Source organism: Protomyctophum parallelum, assembly GCF_964188405.1.
Source record: "Protomyctophum parallelum genome assembly, chromosome: 1".
Lineage (NCBI taxonomy): Eukaryota > Metazoa > Chordata > Actinopteri > Myctophiformes > Myctophidae > Protomyctophum > Protomyctophum parallelum.
This window is the reverse complement of record NC_139697.1, coordinates 21,124,766-21,137,091: the sequence shown is the minus strand read 5'-3', so window position 1 is coordinate 21,137,091 and position 12,326 is coordinate 21,124,766. Positions and strand designations below refer to the sequence as shown.

The 12,326-nt window shown below is 43.5% G+C and overlaps 1 protein-coding gene across 1 annotated transcript; it reads left to right on the top strand.

The window, feature by feature from the left end:
- Positions 1-960: 960 nt before the first annotated feature.
- Positions 961-9,412, top strand: asb4 (ankyrin repeat and SOCS box containing 4). Its single transcript, XM_083774963.1, has 7 exons — positions 961-1,338; positions 3,420-3,719; positions 5,092-5,334; positions 6,360-6,607; positions 7,659-7,772; positions 7,865-7,938; positions 8,469-9,412. Exons 1-7 carry the CDS (start codon positions 1,158-1,160, stop codon positions 8,581-8,583), a joined length of 1,275 nt encoding a protein of 424 aa, XP_083631089.1. The 5' UTR covers positions 961-1,157; the 3' UTR covers positions 8,584-9,412.
- The last annotated feature ends 2,914 nt before the right edge of the window (positions 9,413-12,326 follow it).

Below are 12,326 nucleotides of genomic sequence, written 5' to 3'. Positions count from 1 at the left end.
CTCCACGGTGTCGTTTCTTCTGTTCACTATTTTGTCATAGCCCTCCACTGTGTCGTTTCTTCTGTTCACTATTTTGTCATAACCCTCCACTGTGTCGTTTCTTCTGTTCACTATTTTGTCATAACCCTCCACAGTGTCGTTTCTTCTGTTCACTATTTTGTCATAGCCCTCCACAGTGTCGTTTCTTCTGTTCACTATTTTGTCATAGCCCTCCACAGTGTCGTTTTGTCATAGCCCTCCACAGTGTCGTTTTGTCATAGCCCTCCACAGTGTCGTTTCTTCTGTTCACTATTTTGTCATAACCCTCCACAGTGTCGTTTTGTCATAGCCCCACAAAAGCACAATTTCCAAGCAATATACAGTGCTTCCCAATGTGTACTAAATAACTTAACAGTCAGCATAAGTTATTTTACTTTTCGTACCTTAAGTACATTTTGATGTCAGTACTTTTACTCAAGGTACATTTTGAATTCTGGACTTTTACTTCTAGTACTTTTAGTTCTATCTATATAAATGCACCATTTATTTAGCAGTATGAGTACTTTTTCCACCACTGCAATACACAGAGGCAAATATACAGTATTTACATGTAAATGTAGTCCTTTTAAGTCCATAGTGCTCCATAAAAATGTAAAGGCAAGCTTTTGTCATGGAAAGCCCTGCCATGCCCTCTTGTGTCCACATAGGGTCTATATCTATATTCCTCATGATATCATAAGAACTACAGTAGCCTATGTTAGATGACTGTGTGAGGTAGAGGTACAGTATACTTTCGACGGTCTAGCTTCGACCAAACTCACTTTTAGCTCTCTAATCCCTCCCTCCCCTCCGTTCTATTTATATCCAGCCTAATTCTGTTTTAGGGCCACTGCCACTGTCTCTCCTTTCACTTCACTCTCAACCTCGTCTTTATTTTTTATTTATTTAATTCTTTATTCGTATTCCCTTCTATCACTCTAGACTTCACCCCTTCACTCATATGAGACTATGATGAGGCATGCTTTCCACCACAATCTTCACTGCCTCAGCTGCCTGTGAGTCCCATTGCACATTTTCTCCATGGCGTGTTGTTGAGAGCATTATACTGCCGGTGTCGGCCAGGGTGCGGGCAGAGCCACATAGGCCCCGTCCGCTGGACATTCATTCATATTCCATCCATGGAAGAAGAGCCGAGCGCCCCACAGCAGGCCCTCGGGGAGCTGAAGGCACGCTTCCTGAAGGCCTTGCTGCGGAACGACGCCCGGGAGGTGCAGGCCATCGTCCTCCAGACCGGCCTGGACATTGACACGGTGCTCGAGGTGGAGGACTCAGACATGGTCTTGGCTTCATACATGAAAGGTAAAAAGGGCACTGGTTCTCAACCAGTGCTCCGGCCATCGGGGATCACCAGAGGTCCTTGAGGGGGTTCCAGCTGGTCCGCAGTTAGAGTATATGATGGAGAGTTTTTAAAAAGAAAAATTGACCCTCCGTTTGCACTATTGCAGTATTACTGTAAAGTCTTTGGTTGGTGGGTTATAAATTAGGACCATTTCAAGGACTGATTCATGTTAATTACTCATTTGGAGTGTTCTAGTATTTATTTTTGTCGAGCCCAGATAATTATATAATTCCATCATACACAGACGTAAGAGCACTAATTCATACAGATGTTTAGAACCTAGTATAGCACGTGACGTAACAATAATAATTATAGTGGTTAGTATAAAAGTTGCTTATTTGAGCATTTCAATGCCAACATAACTTCTAGAGTTTAGCGGCCACTAGGTGGCAGTAACTCCCCACTGGAGACAGTATACCACACAGGTCCTGAGCTGAACTGTACTGTATTGTCATAGTATTGTTGAGGGACGCTAGCCCTTAGAATACATATATTAATATATACTCTACTAGCCCCTCCTAAGTCCCGCTTTGTGTTTGTCTAAACACAAACATTGAAGACAAATTTAGGACAGAAAAGTGAAGACGCAAATTGCGATTGGGTGGGAGCTCGGTGTTGATTTTGTCGACTAATACCACACTACCATACTATACTATCAAGGCCCGCCAAAAAGACATTTTAGTCGACTAAATCAACTGTAGATCTAGTCGACTAAAATCGTAAGACATTTAGTTGACTAAAACTAAACACTAAAACATTCCAGGTGACCAAAATGTGACTAAATGAACTAACTAAATGAAATTAAAACTATTCAAGAGACTATGACTAAAACTAAAAATCTAAATTTGCTGTCAAAATCAACACTGCATCGCATGATTGTGACACCTGTTGTATATAAGTGGCTGGTTAGTAGAGATAAGTTCAGATAACATGCACTATGCCCATCTTTCCGGGTTCGCGTAAACTCAAAAATAAGATAAAAGTGAAGACGGAATAGTGAGGACGCAAATTGTGATTGGCCGGAATGAGATGATGTTATGATGATGTATTACGATGATAAGAGCGCCCCTCACTTCACACAGGTGTGATTTTATTGTGGTCATGGATGCGGCAAACCATTTTGACCTGTATAAACGCCAAGTCAAAAATCTATTCTCCTTAAACACATCACTGCTAGTTAAACATTCTTGTTTTCCTCCTTATACTATATAGGCCTTCTGGATAATAAGGGGTTAACCTCAAACAAATTGCAACAGAAACTCTCAACTTTTTTTGTTTAAAAAATAACAACAAGAAATCGCCGTAGGTGAACATACTGTAATTCTGACTAGATCGAGTAGCATACTGTATGTGACGTTTCAAACTATGGGTATTCATTATTCATCATTCCAAGCATTCTTTTTGCACGAAAAACACTCCTTGGGCTAAAAACAGCCATAGCAACTTACCAATTTGTGATAACCATCACATTTTGTGACGCTTATGGACATTATGGACGCTTTTAGCCCAATGAGTGTTTTTTTGTGTAAAACTAATGCTTGGAATGGATTCAGAATGATGAAAAAGTTTGACACGTCACATATGCTACTCAAGTTAGAATTAAATATTGGGAATTTGGCCATATATTAAGGGTATACCATCACCTATTTTAGTATTTTTCAATATGTTCCCCTACCGGAATTTCTTAGGACTTTTGATATGTTGTTATAGTAGCCTATTTATGAAACAAAAACATATAGTATAGATATTCTGTTGCAATTTGTTTGAGTTTAACCCCTATACCCATTTTGGGTGGGAACCCCTTTTGGTGTTAGCATTATGTTATGCTTTAGCTATTGAAAAATAGCAGATCTACAAGCTCATAGCGCACCACCGAGTGGCGCGCTATGACCTTGTAGATCTGCTATTTTTGAAAAATCGAAGAACGACTGACATAGAAACATAGCTTTTTCAGAAAACTGTCAGGACGTAGAAGACATTTTTTTAGAATCTGATCTCAGGTCAGAATGGATCAAACGGCTACATACTATTATCCGTACAGGTAACTGGTTGCCAGACTACAAACTGGAGAAGTCCTGGGCCATGGGTCTCCACGTGTGCATGAAGCACAACGCCCTGGAGTCGGCGCTGGTCCTCCTGGTGAACGGCGCGGCCGTCGACGGCGTGCCCAACGGGAAGACGCCGCTGCACGTCGCCTGCTCGCTCTCCCACGGCGACTGCGTGGCTCTGCTGCTGGCCCACGCCGCCGGGGTCGACCGCCTGTCGCTGAGCGGACACGCCGCCCTCCACTACTGCACCACCAGGGAGTCTGTGGGCTGCGCCGAGCAGGTCATCCTCAAAGGTATACAGAATACCTTGGTCGTGGTTGGATGGACAGATTCTAAAAATGTCTTCTACATCCTGACAGTTTTCTGAAAAAGCTATGTTTCTGTGTTCAGTCGTTTCAAAAATAGCAGACCTACAAGCTCTTAGCGCGCCACTCGGTGGTGCGCTATGAGCTTGTAGATCTGCTATTTATCAATAGCTATAAAGTATAACATAATGCTAACACCAAAAGGGGTTCTCGCCCAGAATGAGTCTCTTCTCTCTTGAATATTTTTCATTCGGTTTGAGTCACATTTTAGACACCTGTTTTAGTGTTTTAGTCTAGTTTTAGTCGACGTCGTATTATAAGATTTTAGTCGACTAAATCTACAGTTGATTTAGGGCCTTGGTGCCGTCATATAGACTGACACGACAACGCGTATTCAGGGCGGAGTCACCACCCCCAGGGTAAGTTGTGATTCGCTCTCGTTCACTGCAATGCAATTTGCGGCATTTCCAAAACAATATTGCGCAGCCGCAGAGTAGCGATTATCAAACGTATTTGCAATGCCATACGTTGGAAGATCTGTTGCCCGTGGACAAGGCACGTTACCTCCGCAAGTTAGATATTATCGGCATAGATGTTTGTCCGTATGTGATTAAGGTTTGGAAAAAGTTGCATTGGCAGCCATAGAAAATTCTGCCCAGGGTAAAAAAACCCGGATGTGACGTTTTTGGGCGTTCCTGTCTTGCTCTGTGTCAGTGTATAAATGTCTGATTTAACACTTGTTGAAAAAAGCCGATCTACAAGCTCATCGAAGTTTTCAACCCTTTTCATATCATGGCCCATTTATTTATTTGGCATTTGAGCCACAGACCACCATTTGATGACATTTTAGCCTCTCGGACCCAAAACTAAAGAATATTTTGTTATCGTTCCATGCTGAGAGATAACAGGCAGATGTTGATCAAAATTACAATTCTTCAGCATTCTCTAATTGTGTAGACCTCTAGAATTAATATAATTAATATAATTAAGTAATGTAGATGTTTAACAATAATTGTAACTCTAGAGAACCAAATGTCCCCATACGCTCTCAAGAGTCAAAGATCTATAATTATCAACTCTCCATCATTTAGCTGGGGACCACCTGGAACCTCCTCAACCGTGCACTGGGACTAATGCTGTAGAAGGACACTCACAGCACAACTGACAGTTATTGCTATTTTATTATTATTTTTAAATCCCTCTGTGAGAGGGAGGATGACTGATTTAATCAGTCACACCTGGCCTGAGTCAAACTAGGACTGGACTCAGAGCTGGGTGTGGCTGCGCACCTGTTGTGCATCATGGACTTGATTAAGGCACAACAGGACAAATCAGTCACCTCCCTCTCACACCCTCATAGGTGGGAACGTGAACATGCCCAGTCAGAACAGAGAAGAGGACACGCCGCTCCACGTGGCGGCCCGTTTCGGCGTCCCGGAGCTGGCGGCTCTCTACCTGGCCCGCGGCGCGGCCGTGGACGCCGTGAACGCCCGCCTGGAGACGGCGCTTTACACGGCCGTCTACTGGGCCTTCGACATCCGGGAGCAGACGTACAGCCAGAACCACCAGCTGGTCTGCCGCATTCTGCTGGACCACAAAGCAGGTGAGAGCAATAACAATAATTGGGCCTTTTCTCTGCGGCCCCACCCCGCCGCTCCCATTGTTTACATTGGCCCCTTTTCCACCGGTTGGTTCCCAGTGGGAACCGGTTCAGTTCTTTTTGGTTTTTAGTCCATGAGCCAGAGTTCCAAAATGTAAACGTTAATTATGAATTGAGTGGGCTAAACAATACCTATATTAAATTGTTATCACCATGAAACTTCCCCAATTGAGTACTTACACGAAGACAATGATTTATTCTATTACAAATTTTACATTTTTAAATATGCAAATGAGGCATTATGTAGGAAACTATGCAAAATAATCGAAAATATGAAAAAGCTACTACTGTGGAAGGGTTATCATGCATTCATTTACTTGTATTGATCATATAAACATTTTAACATTTAATATAGGTCTAGTTTTTCCCACCAATTTTGGAGCTCAGCTGGCTCATGGACTAAAAACCAAAAAGAACTGAACCGGTTCCATTGGAACCGGTGGAAAAGGCGTCATTGTGTTTAGGAACCAAGATGGCCGGAGCATCAGGGGGGGGGGGGGGGGTGATGGCAGAGGGGAGGGGAGCGGGCGGGGTCGACATATTATATGCCCTTACTGGGCTGCGTTCACACATTCAAGACACGACCGGTCTTGTGTTTTGTCTGTGTTTAATGGCCACACACTTTTTTTTTTGCTATTTTTGAATTGGAATCCTGAAAAGTAAAATGTGTGTTTAATTTCAAATGCTACTTGTGTTTACCTTTTGTGAACTTAAATATAAATACATTGGACAGAAAAAGAGACAATACATTTTTAATACTATATAGTCAAACTACTAATAGGCCTATAGACTTAAAGCGGGTCATGTTTGGAATTGTAACAGTTGAAATCAATAATATATCCGTATTCCGATATTAACCTGTGGGCCGCAGTGAAGGTGGGGGCCCGCCTGTATGTGTGAGACGAAGTGGGCTTGACTCATACTATCATCATTCTCTCCACTCACTAGAGAAGCCCTCTCTTCCTTAGACCCCAACCTCAAAGAGGTGGACCTCAAGACCGCCCTTCACAAGGCGGCCTGGAGCTTCGACCACGTCCTCATCCAGATGCTGCTGGAGGCCGGAGCGGACACGCACGTCATGGACATGAACGGCTGTGGCGTCGTCCATTACTTCCTCAAGGTGATCGACGTGAGGCCCATGGCCGTCCACGAGCTCTGCTTCCAGCTGATACTCAACCACACCAACGCACGCTTCTACCCGCCCCAGTTCCACAAGGTACGGTATAGGCCTATGCAGGTTGAGGTGGATGCAGATGGGACTCCAGTCCCGGGGTACAGCAGTTATCTTTGAACCGGAGCGGGTGGCTCCTCTTGGTATCCATTTTGAAGTGTCCTTATGGCTTGATCAAGACATTATTGAATTGTTCTCGATGAGCAGGTTGGTGCATGGCCTGCATGGCTGCCTCTGCCATCGGTGTATGGGTGAATGTAATGCATCATTTGTTTCACCCAGTTTGGACTGAGGTCGATTTAAAAAAAAAAAGGCTTCTAAATCCTAATTCTTTTCTGAAAAACCTGTGTCTATGTCAGTGGTGTTCAACCTTTTTCATGTCAAGGACCCCAGAATTATCTCTATTGGGCCACGGACCCCCACCTCAAAATATGTAGTTCCAGGGACACCCCCAGAAGCCAATATTTTAGCTCTGAAATATATATTCGAAGATTTGCGCCACATTTTAACGACTTTTCAAAAATAGCAGAACTACAAGCTCGTAGCGCGCCACTCGGCGGCGCGCTATGAGCTTGTAGATCTGCTATTTTTCAATAGCCAAATTATAACAATGCTTAAAACACCAACATGGGTTCCCGCCCAAAATGGGTTAAAAAGCACCATGGATAAAGGCGCGCCGCTATAGAAAAGTATATGTCCTTCAAGCTCTGGTGTTACTGTCTTTCAGGCAGTACGTGGCCTCTGGTGTTACTCTTTTAAATCTCTTGAGGAGAACGTATTGTTGGGGACATGGCTCAAGTAAGCAATATTACACAAGAGGGTGTTCTTTATCGTCATTAGAGCACACCCTCGAGTGTAATATTGCAATTATACAACAGTTACCCTTAAAACTAATAAAAATCATACATTTTTTAACGACCGATTAATGTCCCAAGAAACTCGCTAGCCTCGCCACCGAGTCTGCTGCGCTCTGGGAGAACAGAGCAGGTGATTTCTTTGTTTTGATGAGGTGTTCCTATACTGTCGTTTAAGGCACGGCTTAGAATGCTGTTTGTATAATGGTCAGTCAAAAGGTGACATTTCGTTAATATCCCAGGTGTTGCAGGCGTGTCATGACTACCCCGGAGTGATAGAAATCATGGTCAACACATTTGAACACTTGAAACCAACCAGGAAGTGGAGAGCTGCCATTCCAGATGAATGCTACCAGGTGAGAGTCTGTCATGAGACATAATGATAAATGCACCATTTACCATATTATGTCTCATGTTGTCCCTGTTTGTTTTGGCCTCTCCCCTGCAGCGTCATGAAGGATTCTATGAGTCTCTCTTCGCCGTGTGCAGCAACACTCCTCGCACCCTCCTCCACCTGGCCAGGTGTGCCGCATACTGTTGATTTTGTCCACTAATACTATGACGAATAATGGTCGTCGACTAGACCTTTTTTCACTGACGAAAACTAAAGGGAAACTAAATGAAAACTAAGCTATGATGACTAAAACTAAGACTAAATATATTGACCATTCCGTCAACAAATAAAAACGACACTAAAATGTTAGGAAGGGACTAGTGCACAACAGGAGGCGGTCTTTTTTCCGACACCCAATATTTGGTGTCGGAAAAAAGACACCCATCCAGTGTAAGTACACTTGGTTGCATGCTGAAAATTATTTTCAGCAAGTGTAAAATCAGCCATTACGACGGCATCAAGGCCCGCCATAATGCATGTAGTCGACTAAATCAACTGTAGATTTAGTCGACTAAATTCTTGTGCTATTTAGTCGACTAAAACTAGACCAACACTAAAACATTCACAGGTGACTAAAATGTGACTAGAACTGTATGAAAACTATTCAAAAGACTGACCGAAAACTAAAAATCTAAATTTGCTGTCAAAATCAACACAGGTGTGCCGTCCGCGCCCAGCTGCGTGGGCACTGTGACACGGGCGTTGGACAGCTGCCTCTGCCGCCCTCCGTCAAGAGATATTTACTCCTGGAACCCGAAGGGATTCTGTATTAGAGACATTAGAGACAAAAACATTTCAATGGAACTTTTCCAGTCTTGTTGGAAGATTATATGTCGACAGATTCTCATTGTCGATGCAGTGTTGGTTGTGTCTCGATCATAACATTGACTGCTGAAGAAGAGGGAGTTCAACAAGCCACGTGCAACCCCAGATTCGGCTCAAACGAGGGATTCAATTAATTTCGCTTCTATGCCACTAAAATGTGGAATGCCCTATACCAACAGCCATTTAGATATGTGAACCCCTAGACTCCTTCAAAAAACCGCTCTCAAAGAGCACCTACAGACTACAGACGACTGCAATTTGAAATCCCCCACACCCATGCATACTGTACATGTTTTCCCCCTTTTTTCACTTTCTTTATATGATGATTTCCTGTTTTTGTCTTCAATTGTTATGATGAATTGAAAGTCGTGGCCCCTGGTGTAACCGAGTCTTGTGCTTTCCATGGTTTCGTCCACAAAGTACCAGTTTTTGTATTGACTTGTGCTTGCGTTCGAAATGTGCCCATTCTACATACTGTGAAATAAAAATGTAAATCAATCAATCACTCAATCAATCAATCAAGCTCTTTGCACACAGCGGTGTGAAGAGATTCCAACATGACAAGAGTGAGGATTTAAGAAATTGCATGTATCCTCTTGCTTTGCATAGCATTCAGAATGGTGAAGACAGAGTGGGTGTGGACTAGAGGAAAGCGCAACAACGCCTCTTTTTTCTCTGAATACTGAAGAAAGCTGGCATGGCTCCCAATGAGCTTTCTACTACAGGCACCACCAGTGAGTGACAGAGAGCATCCTGACTGGCTGCTTCAAGGCCTGGTATGCAGGGCAGCTGCACCGACCTCGACCACAAGGCAATAATGCAGAGGGTTGTGCGGACAGCCGAACGAAAAGACTGGCTTTTGGGAAGCCACAGTATAGTGTGGTTGTTCATTTATGTTCTGGGACCCGTATTATGGCAACATGGTCACTGAATAATGTGAATGATTTTGTGAAAGTTTGTCTCTGTTTATGGAAGACACAGTGCTGTCCTGTCCCCTTTTAAATCATATCTACATTTTTTGTGTACAATTGAGAAATAGAAATAAATCACAGCAATAACAATATCGGCAATATAACAAACAAGTCAATGCTGAATAAGCAAGTAACAGTTGGTGTACGAGCTCGCACACGAGTGAAAGGTCAATCACCATTGTCGTGGAATTACATGTGAAGACAAGATACAGTATCCCCTCTTTATAGTGGATCACAGGTTATCAAAGGTCAAACATGGATCGCTGCAGCGCAGCCTGCGCTGATGAATGATTCACACGCAGCTGAAGTTTGCACTGTTAGTATACCGACCAAATCTGGATCTGAAGGAACCTCTGGCCTTGCTTGTTGCCATCGTTCTGACTGTTTATCACATGAGGCGCTGATCCTCTCTTTTCATCGCACGCTCCTCCTTCTCTCTTGAAGTCTCTCTCATCCATTCCTTGTAGGGACATCCCTAGTATCGATATCATATTCATATCATGATATTAGACTGGATATTGTCTGTGATTTTGGATATTGTACTATTGTGATATGGCATAAACGTTATATATATATATATACAAATTTCAATATCGGTCCAGGAAAAATCGGTATCGGCTGATACTCAAAATCAAATGATCGGAATCGGATCGGGAGCAAAATAATAAAACGTGATCGGGACATCCATAATTCCTTGTATTTATTTGTCTATTCTTTTTCTAGGCCTCAGCATTTTCACTTCTCACTCCTTCCATTTTGTTCCCCACACATTAAAGCCTGTGAGCGTTAAATGAACATGATCAGTGTGCACTGATCCTTTCCCTCTATTTGCCTTCCTGTCCTTTCCCACTCCTCTGTGACTCATCATTTCTCTCTCTCTCTCTCTCTCTCTCTCTCTCTCTCTCTCTCTCTCTCTCTCTCAAACTTCCCTGGCAACCAGCCGTCGACCTGCTAATTGTCAAACATCATGCTCTGATACTCAGAGCATGAGCAAACACTTGACAAGATACTCCACAGCGAGTGCTTTTTTCCTTTTCTTCCACACATAGCTTTGTCCATGTTTGACATTTTACATACTGTGCTACACACGGCTCCATCTGATGGTCTTGGTCCCAGTGAAAGTGACTTAATGAGTCTCGATCCTATTCTTACAAAGGGCTGTATATGTAGTGTTTATTTTTTAATAGCAGATCTACAAGCTCACAATGCACTGTGAGCTTGTCAAATGACCAAAATGTATAGGGCTGAATTTGGTAAGGTATTTCTTTCCCTAAAAAATATTGGAAATTTGAAATACTCAAGTAAAGTACAAATACCTCAAAATTCTACTTAAGTACAGTCATAGGAGGCCTTAAGTATGTTTCACCAGTTTCAATTGAAACGGGCCTCCACCCTCAGGGGGGCCTCAACAAAATATTAATAATGATGTCATAGGTATGTGGGGGCCTCATATTTGGTCTTGAAACGGGCCTCCAGATTCCTAAGCCGTCCCTGAGAACACACAAACACACCAAGCTGCCCATAGGGGGCGCTAGCTCCCCTCAAAGAGCCAGAATGCAAAATGCTTGTCATTCAGCCTCACTTCGAGTTGCTCAGTGGACTGTCTGTACTAATTGGCGTCGTTAAGGCATGCATGGCAACAGTTTGTGTCGCATGTGATTTCACACCAGAAGATATAAGATGATGCACCGTGTTGAAAATTACCGTAGACGTCGAGAGAGAAGAGAGAGACAGTCAGACAGATAGACAGACAGACAGACAGAGTGATGTTGTCTTGGACCGTTTCCAAAGCAGGAGGACCAAAGCGAGCATATCATGCTGCTGTAACAGTGAGGAACAATCTGTATTCCTTTGGAGGTGACTGTGATGGAGGGACCTTCAACAACATGGGACAGATGGATGTCCATGTCTTCAACACAGTGTCTTTATGCTGGAAGAAGTTACCTCCAGTGGAACCAGGAAGAGGAGACGGTCACCTTGAGGTTCCATCCAAGCTCTGCGGCCACACAGCTGTGTTGGTTGAAGATACAGTCTACATCTGGGGAGGGTACTGGGAAGTGTGGAAGCACTACAATGTGCTTTATGCATTTGATGTTGACGCCCACAGATGGTTCCAACCCAGGGTTTCTGGGACTGTTCCAGAGGCGAGGAGCTTCCACTCAGCCTGTGTGTTGGAGAAGGTCATGTTTATCCATGGAGGATGCAAGCTGACTGCATACACTAATGACATGTACAAGTTGTTCACCAGCACACTGGTCTGGTCTTTAATTAACACCGGAGGAACTCCACCTCCTGCTACACACCTTCACTCTGCTACCATCATTGGTACCAAGATGTACAGATTTGCTGGCTACAACAGCATCAGAGTGTTTGACACAGAGACAAACGCCTGGCTGGACACACCTTCTGTTCAACTTCTACCAGAAGGACGCTGTTTTCATTCAGCATTTACCTACAATGGAGAGTTGTACATATTTGGTGGCTGCAACGGTAACCAGAACTTCAATGATGTGTGGAAATTCAGTCCAGAGACCTTCTCCTGGAAGAAGGTTGAGCCCAAGGGGAAAGGACCATTTCCAATGTGTGGTATGTGCTGTTGCATTGTGGGAGATCGTATCATCCTCTTTGGAGGATACAAATCTCAGCTCATCTCTGATGAGCTGTTCATCTTAGACTTGAGTCCTCGTCTTAAGACGTTGTGTAAGCTAGAAGTTATTCAG

Coding starts and splice junctions, on each gene's coding strand:
- asb4 (XM_083774963.1), top strand. CDS start 1,158: ATGGAAGAAGAGCCGAGCGCCCCACAGCAGGCCCTCGGGGAGCTGAAG. Junction 3,720..5,091: donor CGAGCAGGTCATCCTCAAAG/GTATACAGAATA, acceptor ACACCCTCATAG/GTGGGAACGTGAACATGCCC. Junction 7,939..8,468: donor ACCCTCCTCCACCTGGCCAG/GTGTGCCGCATA, acceptor AAATCAACACAG/GTGTGCCGTCCGCGCCCAGC.